Source organism: Notamacropus eugenii, chromosome 4, assembly GCF_028372415.1.
Source record: "Notamacropus eugenii isolate mMacEug1 chromosome 4, mMacEug1.pri_v2, whole genome shotgun sequence".
Taxonomy (NCBI): domain Eukaryota; kingdom Metazoa; phylum Chordata; class Mammalia; order Diprotodontia; family Macropodidae; genus Notamacropus; species Notamacropus eugenii.
Window position 1 is genome coordinate 404908582 of NC_092875.1, and position 21342 is coordinate 404929923.

The window sequence follows — 21342 nt, forward strand, 5'->3', positions numbered from 1 at the left end:
ATGGTAGAAAGAGGGTATAGACCAATATATTACACCATTTACCAAGATATGATCAAAATGGATACATGACCTAAATATAATGATAGTACAAGAAAATTTGAAGAACATGAAATATTTTACTTATCAGACTTATAGACAGGTAAGTAATTTATGAATAAACAAAAGAACAAACACTGTAAGGTATAAAATGGATAATTTTGATTACATTACATTAAAAAGGCTTTGTACAAATAAATGTAGCCAAGATGAGAAGGGAAGTAGAAAATTGAGGGGAAAATCTTGTAGACAGTTTTTCTCTGATAAGTCTCATATCTCAAACATATAAAGAACTTTGTCAAATCGATAAGAATACAAATCATTCCCTAATTGACAAATAGTCAAAAGATATAGGCAGTTTTCCAATGAAGAAATAAATCAAAACAATTGAAAGACATGAAAAAAATGTTCCAAATCATTATTGATTAGAGAAATGTGAATTAAAGCAACCTTTAGACATCACTTATCAGATTGGCTAAAATGATAGGAGAAAGCAACAAATGCTAGGAATAGACACAGAAAAATTGGGAAACTAATTCCTTGCTGGTGGAATTGTGAACTGATCCAACCATTTTGGAAAGCAATGTGGAACTATGCCCAGAGTTATTAAACCACCTATGCCCTTTGACCCAGCAATACTCAGTACATTTTCAAAGATAATTAAAGAAAAAGGAAAAGAATCTTTATGCTCTAAAATGTTTGTAGCAGCTCTCTTTGAAGTGGCAAAGAAATGGAAGTTGGAGGGATCTCCACCAACTGAGGAATAATTGTGATGGAATACTACTGTGCTATAAGAAATGATGAGCTCAATGATTTTAGAATAATAGGGAAAAACTTGTGCAACATAATGATGAGCAAAATGAGCAGAAACAAGACAATGTTGTATATGGTAACAGCAATACTGTTTTAAGAACAACTCTGTGCAACCAAGTTGTTTTGACTATTATAAATACCCAAATTAATTACAAGGGACACATGAAGGAAGACCCTACTATCTGCATCCACAGAAAGAACTGACAAATAAAAGTATGTATATTATCATTTTACATATTTGTCTAAAGGTAGCCATGGTGGGCAGAGAAGAATATAAAAATAAAAATACAAGTCACTATTCTGAGGAGTCTATAGGCTTCAACAAGACTATCAAAGGAATCCATGACACCAGAAAGACTGAGAATGCCTGAATTGAGAAGAATAATGAGTTCGGTGTGGAATATAGTGAGTTCAGATGTCATTGGAACATCCATTTAAAATGTCCACAGAAAATTGATACAGGACTGAAGCAGGTAAGAGATCTGGGAAATCACACATAAAGATGACAGTTAAATGGAGTTGATGAGGTTACCAAAACAGACTATAGAGGAAGAAAAGTAGAAAGCCAGAGACAGCGCTCTGAAGAACACCTAGAGCATTTAGTAGATGATGGCCCAGTAAAGACTGACTGAATAGCAGTATTACTGTTAGGTAAACCAAGAGAAAAGATGGTCAATGGTGTCAAAATGCAGTAAATATATAGGTTAAAATGCAGTAAATACATAGGTGTTTATATATATACAACACACATAATATATAGAGAAAAGATGGTCAATAGTGTCAAAATGCAGTAAATATATAGGTAAAGAAGAATGATCAACCTATTAGCTTTGGCAAATAAGAAATCACTGAAAAACAGAAAGGGTGATTTCAGGTTAAAAGACAGTTGAGGACTGAATGAGAGGAAAAAGAAGTAGAGACAGCAAATACAAAAATACATCAAGGAGTCTGACTGAGAAAAGTAGAGACATAGGATGACAGGGTCTGTCTAGTGAAGGGTTGTTTAATATAGAGAAAGCTGGGCATATTTAAAAGGAGTAGGAAAGCAACCCTAGATAGGAAGAAGTTAAATAAAACAAGTAACTAAAAGACTATAATTACTTTATGCTTTTCTCAAACTACTGTGGTTTAGTTACTGCTGACATTAAAATTAATAAAAAACATATTCTATTTAACTTTAGAAGAGACCAAAAGAACATATGTACACATACATACCTGTACATATACTATACAGAAAGACAAAATACAGCAAAGACCATGAGTCTCAGAGTGGTATGGGATTTATTCAGCTTCAACATGTTTGAGTTTTAAGAGTATACAGTAGAAATAATTTCTATTATGTTTGAAAAACTTGGGAGTAAACAAAATCAATACAACTAGGATTACTGGGGAAGCTGTCAAATGTGCGGGGGAAAAAAAAATCTTTGTATCAACGATCTCTGACAAGCATCTAATGTGGAATTTGGGAGGGGTAGAGATATGTATGTGAATGTGGCTATGTGGATATGAAACCAGACCAGGAAACATAATGCAATGGGAAAATAATGAAAGGACATAAACAAATAGTTCCCAAAAGAACTGCTAACTATTAACAATTATATGAAAGACTACACCAAATTTTCAACAATTAAGAAAAGCAAATTCAGACAATTCTGAGATTTCACCTCAAAGTCATTAAATTGGCAAAGCTGAGAAAATGCTGGAGATATAGAAACACAAGCACTCTTAACTTGATGGAACTATGAGTCAGTTGGATAATTCTTAAAAGTCCATACCCTTTGTGTTCCAGAAATCCCACTGGAATTTCTACCCTACAAGGTAAAAGACAGAAAAAAAGATATTATACACACCAAATTATACATGAAGCTTTTTGGGGGTAGCAAAATAACTAGAAACAAAGTAGATACCCACTAACTGGAACAGCTAAACAAAACGTGTCACATACATATAATGAACTTTTACTACTGCATAATAAGCAATTCATATCACAGAAAGAGAAACATGGACAGACTCATCTGATCTGATGCAGAATGAAATAAGAAAAACCAGAAAAATAATATACACAATGACTACAATGAAGTAAATGGGGGAAATAAAAGCAAATGATAGGATTGTAACAAGGTGGCAGAGGAGAAGTTTTGTCCAATCCATGACCTCTCAAAGCTCTCCATAACACAAATTATGCATCAAAAATAATGGTCTGAACCCCAAACCCAGTAAGTGATGTTCATTCACCCTGAGCTCAATAAGCCCCATTTCAAAGGAATCTGTGTGTCCCCCAGCACGCGCGCGCACGTACACACACACACACACAGACACACACACACACAGACACACACAGACACAGACACAGACACACACACACACACACACACACACACACACACACTCTTCCCCTCCCCACCTCTAATACTATCAACAACTAGCCCAACCTAGCCCAACCCTAGCCTACAACACAGGCTTACAGCCAAATCCACCCATGCACCACACTCCACCTCTCTTTTTCCAAGGCCATAATACAAATCCCATATCCAGGCTGTGGATGGGCCTCAGCCTTCATAGCGACCTTGGTGACAGCCCTTCTGCAACAAAAGTCTGCAAGGGTCTACAACGGAGAAAGCCGGGCTCTGAACTTTGGTGCCAAGCCAAAAAAACTAAGCAACAGAGGGACAGGTAACAAGAACAACACACTATTGTATGTGGGGAGCTGTGCTGCACCTCACCCCAACAAACCTTTAGAAAAGTGCACAGTATCCAGCTAGGGGCAGTTCTGACCACCCAAAAGTCAGTTGGGACATAGACCTAGGATGCTGAGCTGTGACCTTCCCATTGTTGAAGGAGGCTGAGACACCTTCAGATCTAGCTCCCAAGAAAACCACAAAGGGAAAATATGGGAGGAAGGGGGAGAAAAAGGCTGAAAGTACCCAAGATTTCAGGAAGAAAATTAAAAGACCTTGAAAACTGATAAATCAACAGGAAAAACAATTACAAGGAAGGACATATGGCCTCCAATCTAGTAATGAGTTCAGAAAGCTATAATAAATACTTTAGAAAAAAAGGAAAATGATCCAATATCTGATGAGACAAAGGACCTTGTGAAATTTGAGGAAACAATGGAATGGAATCACAGTAGGCTGTTCCTGAGTGGTTTAAACAAGAAATGAGCTTATAAAAGAATGGGATTTATATCCAGCAAATTAAAGCAATGGGTGGAAAAAAAATACAATGGCAAACCTTACAAAAAAAAACAAAAGACAGAACAGTAGATTCAGGAAATGTAAAAATAAAGACCTGAAGAACAATCTAAAAAAAAGAAAAGCAAAAAGGAAGTATGTTCACCATGCATGGAAAACATAATGTGACAGGATGAACAACAACAACCTAAAAATCATAAGTCTCCCAGAAGAACATGGGAGGGGTGGAGGTGGGGGGGAAGAACCTTAACACCTTAATGAAGGAAGTAATAGAAAAGAACTGCCTAGAACTTCTGAACAAAGGAAATTAAATACCAATCGAAAAAAATACAGATGGGTGTGTGGGGGGAGGAAAGGAGGCAGGCCGTTAAACTCCAAGACACACTGTGGTTACATTTAACAATTCAACCCAGAAACAAGTTCTGCTAGCCATCAGGAGAAAGGCGTTCAAAAATACAGAGTAAGAGACATTTGAATAATACAAGACTATTCTATACTTACTAGTAAAAAGGATGGATTGGAATGATGTATTCCAAAGTGCAATAGAACCGAGGATGAAGCCTCAGGAGACCTATCCTGCAAATCTGAGCTTAACCAGGAGAAAAGATGGAAATCTAATAGTAAAAAGGATCTGAAACATTTTTAGAAAGAAAATCAGAACTGAAGAGATCACTTGCCTCTCAAATACTCCAAATAACCAAAATGTAAGAGGAATGAATAAATGCAGAAGACAAGGACATTAACATCAATAGGAGTTCTGTTTCCACATGGTTAAGACTCCTCCCAGCTTAGCATGGTCAGGTAAAAAAGGTCAGAAAATTGTGAACAGGCTTGACAAGCTATTTGAGGGGAAGCCTATCAGAGAGAACATAAAATTACAAAGCCAATAGATGATGAGGCAGGAAGTCCAATTTGGGACAGTATACAGAGCTTACATTGGCCTGAATGAATTTTAGTCTTCCTGTTGCTTGGTTGGTGGTTGTCCATTTCTGAAGAGGACCAAAATGACATCACCATGATAAAGTGAAGTTTCAGTGTGTCCAACTGTGGTTGATCAGACCAATATGAGCTCGGAATGCTCTACCACAGGTTGGGCATAGATAATCCGTATGAATTTTTGGGGTGGATACTCTAAATTTGTGCATCCTACATTTACTTTGTGCTATCTCAATTCTGCTTTGCTCACACAGTACAGCACCCTTTCTGATGTGGGCACGCCATGCTGAGCAATCCTGTGCCAGTGTCTCCCATATTGAACAGTCAAATCCAAAGTTCTTGAGAGTGTCCTTGTATCGCTTCTTCTGACCACCATGTGATCGCCTGCCCCATGGGAGTTCTTCATAAAACAGTCTTTTGGCCAAGTGTACATTTTGAATCGGAGTTGAGCTCTCTGAAGTTTGAATGCTTGGCAGTTCAGCTCAAGCAAGGACTTCAGTGTCTGGTACCTTATCCTGCCAGGTGATCCTCAGAATCTTCCTAAGACAGTTCAAAAGGAAACGATTCAGTTTCCTGGAATGGCGCTGGTAGACTGTCCATGTTTCACAGGCATATAACAATGAGGTCAGCACAACGGCTTCGTAGACCTTCAGTTTGGTTCAGTCTAATACCTCCTCTCCCAAACCTTTCTTTGGAGCCTCCCAAACGCTGAGCTAGCTCTGGCAATGCATGCATCAACCTCATTGTCAATGTGTACCTCCCTGGAAAGTACATTACCAAGATAAGTGAACTTATCCACAGCATTCAAAACTCCTCCATTTGTTGTAATCGATGGTTCCATGTATGGATGGTGTGATGGTGGCTGATGGAGCACCTGTGTTTTCTTGGTATTATCAAGCCAAAATTAGCACAGACAGCAGAGAATTGATCCACACTTTGTTGTATCTCAGCTTCAGAGGCTGCACTGAGTGCACAATGATCTGCAAACAGAAATCATGCACCAACACTCCCTCCACTTTGGTCTTGGCTTGCAGCCTTTTCAAATTGAAAAATTTACCATCAGTATGGTAGCTGACCTTGATGCCGTGTTCATCCTTATTGACAGCATGACAACATGGCTGAAAACATCATGCTAAAAAGCGTGGGAGCAAGCACACAGCCCTGTTTCACTCCACTGGTGATTGGGAAGGCACGAGAGCATTGTCCATTATTCAAAACCCAGGCAAACATGCCATCATGAAATTGAACATACAATATTGATGAACTTCCCTGTGCAACCAAATTTTGACGTAATTTTCCATAAGCCCTCACAACTAACAGAATCAAAGGCATTGGTCAAATCTACAAATGTTGTGGACAGACCTCTGTTTTGCTCCTGGAATTTCTCCTGGAGTCGTTGGGGAGCAAACACCATATCGACTATTCCTCGGCCCTTTCTGAAGACACGCTGGCTCTCAGGTATATAAACATCTTCTATGTGAAGGATCAGACTATTAAGGAAGACTCTAGCAAGAATTTTGCCAGCAATGACTAAGAGAGAGTCCCCCTATTCGCTTTACCTTTATAGAGATGGACAAATGGAGGCATCCTTGAATTCCTGTGGTATAACTTCCTCTTGCCAAATAACCTGGAAAATTTCAGTCAACTTTTGTATGAGCAATGGTCCCCCTACCTTGTGTGTGTCTGTTCATCCTTCACTGCTGAAGAAGATCATGCCATCAGAGAAATAATGACATGACTTGCACTTGACTTTGTTTTCAGTGAGGGAGGGCTGTGCAGGTCACCAGCCTCACTTCTCCTCCAGAGCCATCTGAATCCAGTGACCAGATATTCATCAGGATGAGGCAATTGGGGTTAAGTGACTTGCCCAAGGTCACATAGCTAGTGAGTGTCAAGTGTCTGAGGTAAGATTTGAACTCAGGTCTTCCTGACTCCTGCACTGGTGCTCTATCCACTACACCACCTAGCTGCCCTCCCACCCCCTTGTAAGTCTCAGCTGGAATAGAATCAGCACCAGGTGCTTTGCCACATGAAAGGAGCCTAATGGCCCTCAAAACCTCTTCTTCAGCTGGAAGTTTAGCTAAGGAGGGATTGACTTCAATCTGAGGTAAATGGTCAGTGGTCTCAGCACTGACTGATGATGGTCTGGTTGAGAACACTATGGAAATGTTCAAATCATCTGTCTAGGATCATGTCCTTATCACTAATCAATGTGGTTTCATCAGCACTAAGTAGTTGTGATGCACCATAGGTTTTTGGTCCATAAATAGCCTTCAGAGAATCATAACAGCTCTTTGGATTGTTACTATCAGCATGAAAATGAATTTCATCTGCCTTCTTACTGAGCCAGGAATCCTGGCATCTAATAGACTATGTGATTGTAAAGAGAAGAGACAGACAAGACGTGAGAGTGACAAAGGCAATGTGTAGTGCAGAGTGCTGGACTGATCACAGACTTATCCTTTCCAAGTTAAATATTTACATTCATCAAAAGTGCTGCCCCCAAGGCAAAATGACTACCAGAAGAATCAATGTCAACAAATTAGAGCTCTTCTCTGAGCATGAACAATTTGTTGATAACTTGGAGGAAAAGTTGAGCCAACACATAGTTGGCAATAGTGGAACAGAAAAGGAGTGGGCAGCTTTCAGAGATTTGGTGTACAGCACTGCATTTGCTCATCTGGGTCACAAACACCAAGACCGATTTGATGAAAATGATGGGAAAACTCAGAGGCTGCTAAATGAAAAACGAGAACTGCACTGGCTATACCAACAGGATAGTTCATCCATCTCTAAGAAGGCAGCATTTAACTCCATCAAGAGCAAAATACAAGCAAAGCTTAGAGAGTCTTCTTGAAGCCTTATTCGAAAGGAACCCATTCATTCAGGGGGAATAAATATAAAGATTAATGAAAGCTTTGCTGATTTCACAACAAGTACTGTTCTTTGTATTTAAGGTGAGCATGTTTCTCACAGTTGGGGGCTTGTTGGTTGGGCTCATTTCTCACAGGGTGTATTCTGGACAGAAGGTGAATGCTTTTTTTGTGGGACTACATTACAACTTGGGAAGGTACATGAAAAGTGAGGAGTAGGGGGATAGAGAGGAATGAGTGTACCCAGGGTCAAATCAAAGGCTAGCAATGAAGAGAAAGGTGATTGATATATTCTCAGAAAGAATCTATCAGAGAGTAAGGTGGCAATTAAAAAGGGAGGAAGATGCTTGTTTTTAAAAATATTTTTATGTGTATTGCAATATGATTGATTTCCTTTGTACTCCTACATACTGCATTTTATGCATTTAAAAACATTCTGAGAAGGGGTCCAATAGGTTTCACCAGTCTGCCAAACCACCCAAAAAAGGTTATGAACCCTAATATATATTGTCACATATAATAGATGTAATGGTTAATTTAATGAACTGCTTACTTCCTACCACTTCCTCATGACTCCTTTTATATTCTTTGCTGCAACAGATACTGTTTTGGAATATGAAGTGATGATAACATATACACACACGCACATGCACGAATATAGGTGATATTAAAAACAAAAGATATCAACAAAAATTAAGAGCACAAAGTAGGTAAAATATTATATTTCACAGTTGTAACTCGTTTTATATAGCTGATGTGACAATGAACGCTTTATGTAAACAGTTTTCATTAGCCAAATGTCAGATAAGAACTTGACATTCAAAGGGACACTATCAAATCCTTACAAAAGTTAAGAAATCCTTTAGTAAAACAAATAAAGAACAGACTATTTTATCTTATGTAAGTGTGAACTTCCACACTGGACTTGTTTAATGCGGAGCCCAAATACACCTATAATTAGGGATGACTATCATAAAATAATGAGCTTTGGGTATAAAGTAGGTTGCAAAGATTGGGGAAACCAGGTTATACCTTGCAAACAAGTAACCAACACAACAGACTTCATTTAGGATCCTAGTTACAGTCAAGTTAGCAATGTAGCAGATGACAGGGTACAAGCAATGGGTTGGAAATAGAACTGATGGTGAGATTGACAAAGAACATGTGAGTGTAGAACCAGGAAACTGAATGGGTATGGGGTTCGAAAGATCAGTTTGGAGGCTATGGTGAGGAAAGATCAGAGTAGAGAAAGACCTGAAGCAGGAAGACCAGTTATGAAGACTTGTAATACAGACCTGGTTTCCTCAATCCCTGCAATCTGCTTTCTACCTAAAGCTACCTAGAATATATGGTATTAGCTAACACTAAGGTGAATCCCTCCCTTTCCCTGCATAATAACTTACCTCCCCTATCACCAGAGTACAGAATTTTCTGTCATTAAAAATATGTATTTTAAATTCAACATCATTAAGTATCTATTATTATGCAAAGAAGCATAAAAAATCATCCCCCTTCATTACACCCTACCTCTCCATCATGAAGCATCTAAACTCACAACTCATAAAAACTAAGACCTGTGGTGGTCTTCTCTGACCAAATACATTATTCTTTTCATTACAACACACTGCTTGTTCATCTCATAAACTGAAATGAACCTTAATGACAGCAGGGAGAAAAACACACTAGGAAAGTTTGAATTTGGGCTCTTTTTAGATTTCCTTCCATCTTTGGGTGCTTCCCAGGTTGGAAAAAAAAATGATGGCACAAAACCATCTTTCCAAAAAGATGATTTTTAAAATTCATCTTAAAAACTTAAAATAAAAATACTAAAATGTCTTAAAATGTCAAATTCTGAAACCTCCAGCTCAAGGATAAACTATTACAAGCAAGAAGAAAATATATGGCAGTGCCACAATTAGAATCACACAAGACCTAGCAATAGTGACACTAAAAGATCACAGGTCTTGGAACACTATAAACTGGGGTTCCAGACGAAAATATCATACCCACCAAAGCTAAGCATAATCTTGATTGAGGGAAAAAAATGGATTATCAATACTTTCAAGATTCTGCTAAAAAAAAAAAACAATAGCAGATATGACATACAAGAGCAAAGAGAAATATAAGATACATACCAAAGACTAATTAAAAGGGACTCAATAAGGACAAAATATTTACCTTTTTTTATGAGGAAATGCAAAACATGTAAGATTGTTATTGATAATCGGGTAGTTCATAAGAAAGACTGGGGTAGACCTGAGTATGATAAGATTTTAAAAAGTAAAACTGTTTCGGAACAGCTAAAAAGATAATTATCTTATACAAATGGTATGTGAGAAGAAGAATCAACACAGAAGAATGAGATGGGGGAGGAGGGTGGTAATTCTGGAAACCTATTTTCATCAAGAATGGGTTCAAAAGGGAAGAATACACACACACACACACATACATACACACACACACACACACACACACGAGTATAAAAGTCTTCTAAATTCAGAAAGAAAAAACTGCCAAGGGGATAGGGAGGAGGGAGAAGATAAAGGAGGGATCTTTAGAGGAGAGGGTGGGAGAATAGGTTAAAGGGGAATATAGAAGGTTGTTTAGATTAATGGGAATGGGAGAATAAAGGAAGGATCGGTTAAATAAAATAAGAGGGCTAGGTAGCAGGTAGAAGTAAAGTAGAAGAGTCAGGAGGGATAGGAAATAAGAGATATGCACAAAGATAAAATAAAGATCAGGAGCAGAATTTGTTAGGGAAAAAGGAGCAGAGGTAGTACTCATGAGCTTGGACAAAGTTAAGGCTAAAATAGATTTAATCTAAAGTAAAAAATTGGGAAACTACACTGTGTCAGCCATATTCATCAATGCTGTTTTGTACTATTTAAAACAACTAGACAGTGTAAGGTTGGAATATTGCTGTGGTATAGGAAATGACAAGTTGGTGGACTTGGAAAAATATGGAAAGACTTATTATACTTATAAAGAAAGAGGTTATCCACTCTCAGAGAAACAGAACAAATAAGGACAGCATTGCCTTACACAGATGCATATGAATGTACATACCTTTACAGGAGTATGATTATAGATATCTAAGTATATGTCTAAGTGCATGTACATAAAGGCATACAAATGAATATGTATATATGTATATTTTGTGTGTATATTCTATGAGTATGTGTGTGAATGTGTGTCTAGAGGTACACGTGTACATACATGTACACATATACACATGTGTATGAATACATGCATACATACATCCATGTTTAATTGTAGCCTTGAGAGCAAAATAAAAAGTACACAGTAGAGAACAAAAGAAAACTTACAAGAAAGCAAGGATGGACAGTTCTCAAACAATGCATAGTACTTATTATATAGGCTTTCTTGAAATGGAAATTTTTTTGCTATATATTTTCAATCACCTCTCATGCTCTGCTGTGTGCATGGCAATGCCTTTTGTTTCTTTTCTTATTTTGTATTATTTTAATTTTGGTATTGTAAAATATAAAAAATTATGTTTCTAAACAGATAAAGGAAAGGAACTTTCACACTTCTTTGCAAAAACAATTCTCTGAATAAGGAGAAAAACAGAAAACCAATTACTAGAAACCTGTTTTAACCAGGTCTGAGGTTAGGACTGGATAAGTAGGCCAGTTAAGCTTCAAGCACACACGCTTAACTATTTCATGAATAATAACTTCTCCTCTCTAGGAGGAGCTAAAATGCATTTACATGCACATGCAATGTATGTGAAGGGAGGGGCAACATATGAAGGGGGTAACATGAAGTAGGTGTATCAGGAAGTTGTACACCTAAGAATACTAAGCCAAAGAGGAAATGAGGGAGGAATTCTGTGTTTTGGGAAAGAGATATATTGACTTGCTCTCACTTCTGCATGCGTGCGTGTGTGTGTGTGCGCAGCTAGGCTGCAAATACATCCACTTCTTGCAAGGATGAAAAAATAAATGAGCCTGCCTCACCTACCTGGGGAGTCTTTGTTTTTCCTTTGAAAATTTTATTCCTAACATGTTGTATTTAAGTTTATTTCTTTTTTTTCTTATTTTGTTTGCAAGTTTAAAATTTAAAAACTTACCCCCAAAAACGTCTTTTAAAAAAATACCTATCAGAGAAGTTTTACCTTTTAAAATTATGTGAAAGCTTAAAGATAACATCTTTATAACAAGAAGTCTATCAAACCATATTAAAGTGAGTCTCACAAAGTTCATTATTAATAATATTTGTTAATAGTAAACACATTAACATAATTATAATGGCTAACGTGTATGTAGTACTTTATGTAGTACAGTTGAGAGTGCTTTCCATATATATCTAATGTAACCTTCAAAAAAAAGTCCTATGAATTGGGGTTAAACAAGCATTATTCTACAAACTTTACATGCAAGAAAACAGATCTGGGAAGCTGGTCATTATCAATGACCACATTATCTACTTTAAGGACAGAAAGAATTATGAATGACCTGAACCTAAGTTGCAAAAAGTCACAAATCAATTTCTACTTATGTAATTTTATTTACTCTCAATACACAGCACTAGACTCCATCCTTACCTAGTAAAGAACAAGCGCCCATTATATAGACACCTATTAATAATCTTTCCAAAGGGGTAAAGAAAAGAACTAGAGCTGTGTTACCACCTCCAAGTGAGGAAATGTTCTGCAAATACAAGTTGGTATTTTCTTCACAACTTGTAATCTTAAGAGTGTTGACTAGAGCACTAAGGAATTAAATTGACTTGCCCTGGATCACGTAGCCAGTATGTGTGAGAGGTTTAATCTAAACCCAGTTCTCAATGCCAAGTTTCCACCCAATCTTTCCATAATGCTAAATATAAAAGAATTTAAGGTTAAATAGAAAGTATTTTAAAAATATGTCTTGATAAGACTTTAAATGAAAGTCATATTAATGAAACAAGAAAAACAAAGAACAACGAAATAATGCAACTTTTAGCAACAAAACTCTTCCAAAGACACAGAAAGCATGATGTTACAAGACAAATTCATCCTCACTCAAAACTCCCATCTCATGTTAGATCAGTGGGGTTTTTAGTTTATTTGGGCATTGTCTTTGTCTACCAGATGGGCTATGACTGTTGGGGATGATACTTAAGCAAGAGAGAGAAGAATGCAAGTCCAGTGATAATTCTTAGCTTGTGTTAACAGAATATGTTTATTACAATCTATGTGCTCAGTGTTTAGGGAGGTAATTGAGGATTTTACTCAGCAGGAAGTCACAGATATTTTGAGTCAGTTCACCCAAAGGATGGGAGAATCGTTAATATCTTGGATGGTGAGAATCAGTGATGAAGGGGTCTGAGAAGTATCTATAAATGGTGTAAACTGCTTGAAATTCCTAGGTATTACTCAGAATCCTTTTGCACAGCAAGCTTTTAGAAATTACAATATGCAAGGAGGTGACTTGAGGAAGATATGACTAATCCTGTTACCTTTGGCAGCAGATGGGTGTAACAAGCAATATCCTCCTGACTATGTGGTCTTGTGGAGATAGACCCTGATATTCACTTAGTGACTGTCTGGGAAAGTTGAAGGAGGAGGTAATGAAGACTGCCATAATGATTGGAAAGGCACATGCTATACTATTATACCCTCTTTGCAGTTTCCCATAGGAATATTATAATAGTGAAGACAGTTCCTCCTGCTTACAAGCACCTGGTTTTGACTTTAATAACTGGGGAAATACAGCAGTCTATTTTGGAGGTGCTGGACTAGATTTCACAGTTAAGTGACTTAGGGACTGGGGAAAAGACAAATTTCCTCAAGATAGAAGAGTAAATAGCCAGTGGATTCAAAGTCAGAATAGATTGACAAGAAAAGAATTATTTACTGCTCTACTGAGAGCAGGGGTAGATTTTGGCAGCATGTATGGTATTCCAACTAATGAATTATACAATATGTATCAAAAAAGGGGTCTTGATACTAGAAGGAATAGAGAAGTTAAGAACTGCCCCTACAGATCCTCCTGAACCCCTGAATCCAAGTTTGTTACACCTTCAGGGAGAACAGGAAAGCAGGTGAGTGACAACTCAGATTAAAGAAATTCACAGATGGGATTACAGACCCCATATCAATCTGAGCATATACTGGAAAAATGGATCAAATACTATAATTAGGGCATTAATAGATATGGTGCAGAAGCCTCCCTTATATTTGGAAACCCTGGTAAGTTTAAACATGGAACTCCTGTCACTATCACAGGACTAGAAGGAGCTGAAATATCAGCCAGACAGGTCAAACTAATGTTGAAAATTGAACAACTACCTAAGAAAGAATGAACCATGATAATTGTACCCATTCCTGAATACATCACTGGAACAGATATATTGAGAGGTATGGCTTTAAATTTACCTTAGGGTAGATACCAATTTGTAGTAAAGAAGATAGGAATTAATAGTTTTAATGGGTAAAATAAAAATGGACCCAATCACTTTACCTGAACCTTCTGAAGTAATTACTTTAAAGCAGTATTGTATGCCAGGTCGGCAAGATGAAATTACCAATACTATAAAGGAATATGCTGAGGCAGGAGTGTTACTCCCTACAACCACTTCACGGAATAATCCTGTCTGGCCAGGACAAAAGTCAGATGGGACATGGAGGATCACAGTGGATTATAGACAACTGAATAAGGTGACTCTTACCTTGTATGCCACTGTCCCAGACACCGTTACCTTAATAGAAAGGTTCCAGAAATATGATGGATTTTGGTACCAGCTATTGATTTAGCCAGTATTTTCTTTACTATCCCAAAAGATTCTATCTTTCACTTGGCAGAGCTGACAATATACTTTTACACACTCACCACAAGAATAGCTGCATAGTCACATTATTTGTCATAGGATTGTGACTGAACATTTAGATGAATTAGAGCTACCTGATGTACAGCTTACCCACTACATACATGATACAGGAAAAAAAATGCAAAAAGAGTGGAGAAGAGTTTGATGTTTTTAAACAAGCATATGAAAAGCAAAGGGTGGGAAATAAGCCTGCAAAGATTCAAGGGCTAGCTCAAACCATAAAATTTTGAGGGAATGGAATAAGGTGCTGCAAAAGATTCTCCCACAAGCCTGACAAAAGATTCAGGACTTTCCTATCCCCACCAATAAGAAAGAGGCCCCAAAATTTACAGGATTATTTGGATACTCCATCTAGGACAAATTTTAAAACCCTTCTATAAAATTTCTAGGAAAAAATGATGAATCTGATTAGGGACTTGAGCAAAGTAAAGCTTATGAAGAAGCAAAGGCCACTACACAACTGGCCCTAGATTTATGGCCTATGCAAAGTGGCCTGGTGGAATTACAAGTCACTGTACAGGATGAATATCCAAACTGGAGTTTATGGCAAAAACAACAAAGCCAAAATATACCTTTAGCACTTTGGTCTAGGAAACACCCTTCATCTGGAGTTCAATATACCCCTTTTGAAAAAGCAGTTGTTAGTTGCATACTGGGCTTTGGTAGAGACTGAACAACTGACTTTAGTCCATGAAGTAATATTAAGGCCCGGAATCTCGATTATGACCAGGGTAATGAGTACCCCAGCTTCTCACAGAATTGGACATGTGCAAGAAGATAGCATAATTAAATGGAAATAGTATATTCAAAATAGATTTAAAGCAGGCAAAAGTGAAGTTTCTGCTTTACATGAATCTATATCAAACATAGATACTGAGGAAAATGATACACCCCCTGAACCAAAGCAACAGTTGGTACAGTCCTTGGTAAAATGGAAGGAGGGATATGATGGATTAACTGAAGAACAAAAGAGACATGCATGGTTTACTGATGGGACAGCAAAACATTTGGGCCACAAATGACATTGGAAAGTGATAGCCTTTAACACTAGGCGGACTTTGGAAAGTACTGGGATAGGTAGAAGTAGTCAATATGCTGAACTTATGGTAGTAGATCAAGCTATCAAAACAGAACAAGGAGGACAGTGTCATATAGTCACTGATTCACGGACGGTACCTAATGGGTTAGCTACAGGGATGCCCATGTGAAAAAATCAAAATTGGGAAAGTCATGGCAAACAAGCCTGGGGCAAAGAATTATGGGAAGATATATGGGACAGGTCTTTGGTTACTAATTTGTTAGTTTTTCATGCAGATGTTCACATGGCCTTCACCACACCAGAATGTGAGTACAATGCACAAGCTGAACAGCTAGCAAAGATTGCCACTCAACATATTTTCCCTACTCTGACACCAACTGATGATGATCCACTACTGGCAAAATGAGTCCATCATACAACCCGCCACTTAGGGGTCCAGGCCGCACATCAGTGGGCACAAGATCAAGGTACTAGTATCTCTCATTCATTGTTAAAACAAGTAGCAGAAGAATGTTACGGATGTCAACTGGGAAAGGAACAAACTGTTCCTCGGAGAGTGACTGGAGAGATAGTAAGGGGAAAAGTTCCGACCCAAATTTGGTAAATAGATTATATTAGACCCCTACCCTAAGATAAAGGATGCAAATTTATATGTACTTGTGTTAACACCTATTCAGGAGTACTAGTGGCTTGCCCCTATAAGAATGCTACCCAGAAAACACCTGTAAAACTCTAGAATCATAAGTCTGTTTTATGGAACCTCAATGTAGATTCAAAGTGACACTGGGTCACATTTCAAAGGTAATAAAATAAAGAGATATTATGTATTAAACAATATAGAATGGATATATCATTTTTCATATTATCCACAGCGTCTGGGTTAATTGAAAGAATGGATTACTGAAAGAACAGTTAAGGAAGCTAAATTCTAATAATTCTTATCAACATTGGAAAGATAATTTGTTCACTGCTTGACCTAATTTGGATAATGGACCTTGGGAGGAAGTACACTTGTAGTCAGAATGACGACCCCCAAATCTACAAATTAGAAAACAACAAACACGTAAGTTCCCAAATATTGAGTATTGGACTATGAGGCCAGGTGTCCCAGCTCCGCACCCAGAGACACCTGTTTTGGCAGGATATAATTTATATTGTTTAGAGGACTTTAGGTTGAATAGAAAAGAAATAAGAAAAATCTCTACTGGAATATGTATGAGAATCCCTAAAAATCATTTTGGATGGGTATTACCTAAATCAGGATTATCAGCTCAAGGAATACATCTATTGCCTGGAGTGACAGATTACTAATATCAAGGAGATATTACTGCAACATTCCAAAATTTAGGTGAGGAACTGATAGAATAGTTCAAGTGATTATTATTCCTTGTGAAACAATACCCCTTGTGAAAACTGACCCTCCTTTCAAAATAACTAGCAGAACTGAAGAGTTGTGTTCTACTGATAGAATAAAATTGGGAACTAAAATATGGGTAAAACCAAAGCCAGATGATGTTCCAAGAGCTGCAGAAATTATAGCACATGGGAAAGATAATACTGTAACCATTGTTAATTCAGAAGAAGATTACCAAATCGTACCCTTAACTTCTATATTCTACAGTGAATGAACTCCAGAAGGACAGCTAACCCTACCCACCCTGCTCCTGTTTACTGTCTCCTTGCTTTTTTTTGCCTTTTTGTCTGTTAAACTTGTTTGCTAGATTTGTTTCCTATGGGCTTGGTACCCTTCACCTGCAAATGCCTGGTTGCTTGAGCTGGAAGTCACCCTGGTCACAAGTATGATGTGTCACCCCTGAACCGGGCATCGACCCAGCTCCAGATGCTAGCTAAAGAACTGACTTCTTGATTGGGACCCTTGAAGCAGGAACAGCTCTATGTCCAATCTCAGCAGGAAGTAGCTACAGAAGAAGAAACCTTTACCCCTTACCCCAAGATTTTAGGCCCCATTCATTCAAAGGAGAAATGGTAGGGTACTTAGTTCCCATCCTAAGATGTTGTTTTATGTGCTTATTGTGTGGTCCGTTATATTGTTGTTCTGCTGACACCAATTGCCTAAGTTATCATTTTATATGCTATTTTCTGTTATTCCTGTTACAACTCTGTTGATACTAGTTGCCCCACTGACCTACATAATGAATACAAAGATCTTGGAGCCAAATGTAACAGTAATTTAAATGGGAAGATCTTTCCCATTCATTAATAGGCCCATGTGAACTGCTTAAATTACATGGAAGCCTAAGTCACATGTGGTGGGAGGAGCTTGCTGAATGGGTGGAACAGGAAGGGTAGAACAGAACTAGAACGAAGTTGGTAAAAGAAGTTAGAAGCAGAGGAGAAAGGATGCAGGTAGGCAGAACTAGGTTCATAAGTACTTGCTTGTGGGAAGGAAAGGCTTGGCAATGGCTTTGTCCCCTGCAGTGATAATGTGTACTGACTTCTTGGTTACTATGACAGATTTGGCTTTCTGGTGGTCTGAATAAATGTTTTTCTTCTGCCATCTATATGGAGAGTCTGTTATACTTTGTAATTCAGAACTATGCCAGCATATTCATAGTTACCCTCAGGTGCTGTGAATACTGCCAATGTGATACATCAGGTCACAGCCATGGGTGGCAGGCCCAGGGTGAGGAGGAACACTAGTACAGCAGAGCTTGTGGCCACAGGGGAGGAGGACCCTCATCACAATTCCAGGGAAGAAAAGAGTGCTAAGAAAAGAGTGCTTGTGGTCTCTCACAGACCAAAGCACAGGCTAGAAGAGTGGTAAACATACTTCTCATTAGACCATACTACCTTGGAAGAACTGAAAACTTAACAGATCCCCAGAACTAGCTCTGAAAACAGCTGCACAAAATCCTTCCACTTTGGAACAGTGCACCTTCCACCCTGGAGGCAGAGCTCCATTTTGGCAAACAGTTAAAAGTCAAGAAACAGACTAGAAAAATGAGCAAACAACAGAAAAAAATTGTGACTATAGAAAGTTACTAAAGTGACGAAGAAGATCAAAACACTCAGAAAAAGACAATAAAGTCAAAACTCCTATATCAAAAGCCTCAAAGAACAATATGAATCGTTCTCAGGTCATGAAAGAGCTCAAAAAGGATTTTAAAAATCAAGTAAGAGAGGTAGATAGAAGAAAATTTGGGAAGAGAAATTAGGATGATGCAAGAAAGTCATGAAAAATGAGTAAACAACTTGCTAATGGGCACAAAAAAATACTGAAGGAAATAACATCTTAAAAAACAAATGGGAAAAGAGATACAAAAATTCAATAAGGAAAAAAATGCCTTGAAAAACAGAATTGGCCAAATGGAAAAAGTACAAAAATTCACTGAAGAAATGAACTCCTTAAAAATAGAATTGGCCAAATGGAAAAGGAGGTTTAAAAAAAAAAACCTCAATGAAGAAAATAATTCCTTAAAAATCTGAACTAAGCAAATGGAAGCTAATGACTCTGAGATAGCAAGAACAATAAAAACTAAAAGAATGAAAAAATAAAAAGACAATGTGAAATATCTCATTAGAAAAGCAACTGACCTGGAAATAAGATCCAGAAGAGATAATTTTAAAATTATTGGACTACCTGGAAGTCATAATTATGAAGAGTCTCGACATCATCTTTCAAGAAATTATCAAGAAAAACTGCCCTGATATTATTCTAAAACCAGAGGGTGAAACAGAAATTTAAAGAATCCATCTGATTCTGAAATCAATCCCAAAATGAAAACTCCCAGGAACATTATAGTCAAATTGCACATCTCCCTGATCAAGGGGAATATACAGCAAGCAGCCAGAAAGAAACAATTCAAGTATGGTGGAGCCACCCAGGATAACACAAGATTTAGAAACTTCTATATTAAAGGATAAGTGGGCTTGGAAATATGATATTCTGGAGGGCAAAGGAGCTGGCATTACAATCAAGAATCACCTACCCATAAAAAATCCTTCAGAGAAGAATGGATATTCAATGTAATAGAAGACTTTCCAGCATTCTTGATGAAAAGACCAGAGCTGAATAAAAAAATCTGACTTCCAAATACAGGATTCAAGAAAAGCATGAAAAGGTAAACAGGAGGGGGGGCAGAGCCAAGATGGCGAAGTAGAAAGACGCACATACACATAGCTCCGAACCCACAAACCACAGAACGGCAGAGGGGACCAACCCAGGGCGAATTCTGCACCCAGAGACCACGGAATATTGGAGGGAGGGAGATTTCTGTTCCGGAGAGACCTGCGGACCTCTCGCGGGGGGTCCTTCGTGCTGCGGACTGGGCGCCGGGGCGGGAAGAGGAGAGCAGCCCTGCCGCGGCAGCGACACCATGGGAAAGAGATCCAGCGGCCACGCGGGTCCCCCCACCCACAGAGGGACCTGCAAACCTCTCGCAAAAGGTCCGTCGCGCTGCAGACGCGGCTCCGAGAGACATGGATCTGGGAGGGCTCCGGAGGCGGGCTCTTCAGCGGCGGCACAAGCCCCCCCACCAACAGGTGACTGACGGGGGTGGGTGAGTCTCTTTGGCGGGTCGAGAGGGGAGTGGGGTGCCCCCAAGGCTCGGGCCCCGAGAGGCGGCTGCGGACGGGGGCTCCCCAAACCAGCGGGAGCCTGGATCCATTGTGGAAGGTCTGTGCATAACCCCCCCCCCCCCCCCCCAGGGAACTGAGCCAGAGAGGCAGCCCTGCCCCTGACCACCTGGACTTAATTCTCACACTGAATAGCAGCCCTGCCCGCGCCAAAAACCCTAAGGCGGAAGCAGCATTTGAATCTCAGTCCCCAAACTCTGGCTGGGAGGACCAGGAGGCGAGGTGGGTGTGAGGAGAACATTCAGAGGTCAGGCCACTGGTGGGGGAGAATGCCAAGAAAAGGGAAAAGAAATAAAACTATTGAAGGGTACTTTATCGGAGAGAAAAAAACACTTCCTCCCCTCCTTTCTGATGGGGAGGAACAAGGCTTGCCATCAGGCAAAGACACAGAAATCGAGGATTCTGTGTCCCAGCCCACCCAATGGGCTCGGGCCATGGAAGAGCTCAAGAGGAATTTTGAAAATCAAGTTAGAGAGGTGGAGGAAAGACTGGGAAGGGAAATGAGAGGGATGAGGGAGAATCATGAAAAGCAGATCAGCTCCCTGCTAAAGGAGAACCAAAAAAATCTTGAAGAAATTGGCACCTTGAGAACTAGCCTAACTCAGCTGGCAAGGGAGGTGCAAGAGGCCAATGAGGAGAAGAATGTTGTCAAAAGCAGAATTAACCAAATGGAAAAGGAGATTCAAAAGCTCACTGAAGAAAATAGATCTTTCAAATCTGGAATGGTACAGATGGACGCTAAGGACTTTTCGAGAAAGACAGATATCTCAGAACATACCGCGCAGATTCGAAAAAATGGAAGATAATGTGAAATATCTTATTGGAAAAGCAACTGACCTGGAAAATAGAATCAGGAGAGACAATGTAAAAATTCTGGGTCTACCTGAAAACCATGATCAAAAGAAGAGCCTAGACATCATCCTCCACGAAATTATCAAGGAAAACTGCCCTGAGATTCTAGAACCAGAAGGCAAAATAAATATTCAAGGAATCCGCAGAACACCGCATGAAAGAGATCCAA

At 38.8% G+C, this 21342-nt stretch overlaps 1 protein-coding gene across 5 annotated transcripts in view; it reads right to left on the reverse strand.

The window, feature by feature from the left end:
- GPBP1 (GC-rich promoter binding protein 1) overlaps window positions 1-21342 on the reverse strand; it is a 109675-nt gene that overhangs the window by 42181 nt on the left and 46152 nt on the right. For 2 of the 5 annotated variants that reach the window (XM_072605581.1, XM_072605580.1), the window contains exon 3: window positions 2625-2660. The exons of the other annotated variants lie outside the window; for them this stretch is intronic. In XM_072605581.1, coding sequence (XP_072461682.1) covers window positions 2625-2660 — 36 coding nt within the window. The remainder of the gene's footprint in view (window positions 1-2624; window positions 2661-21342) is intronic. 5 annotated transcript variants of the gene reach the window in all.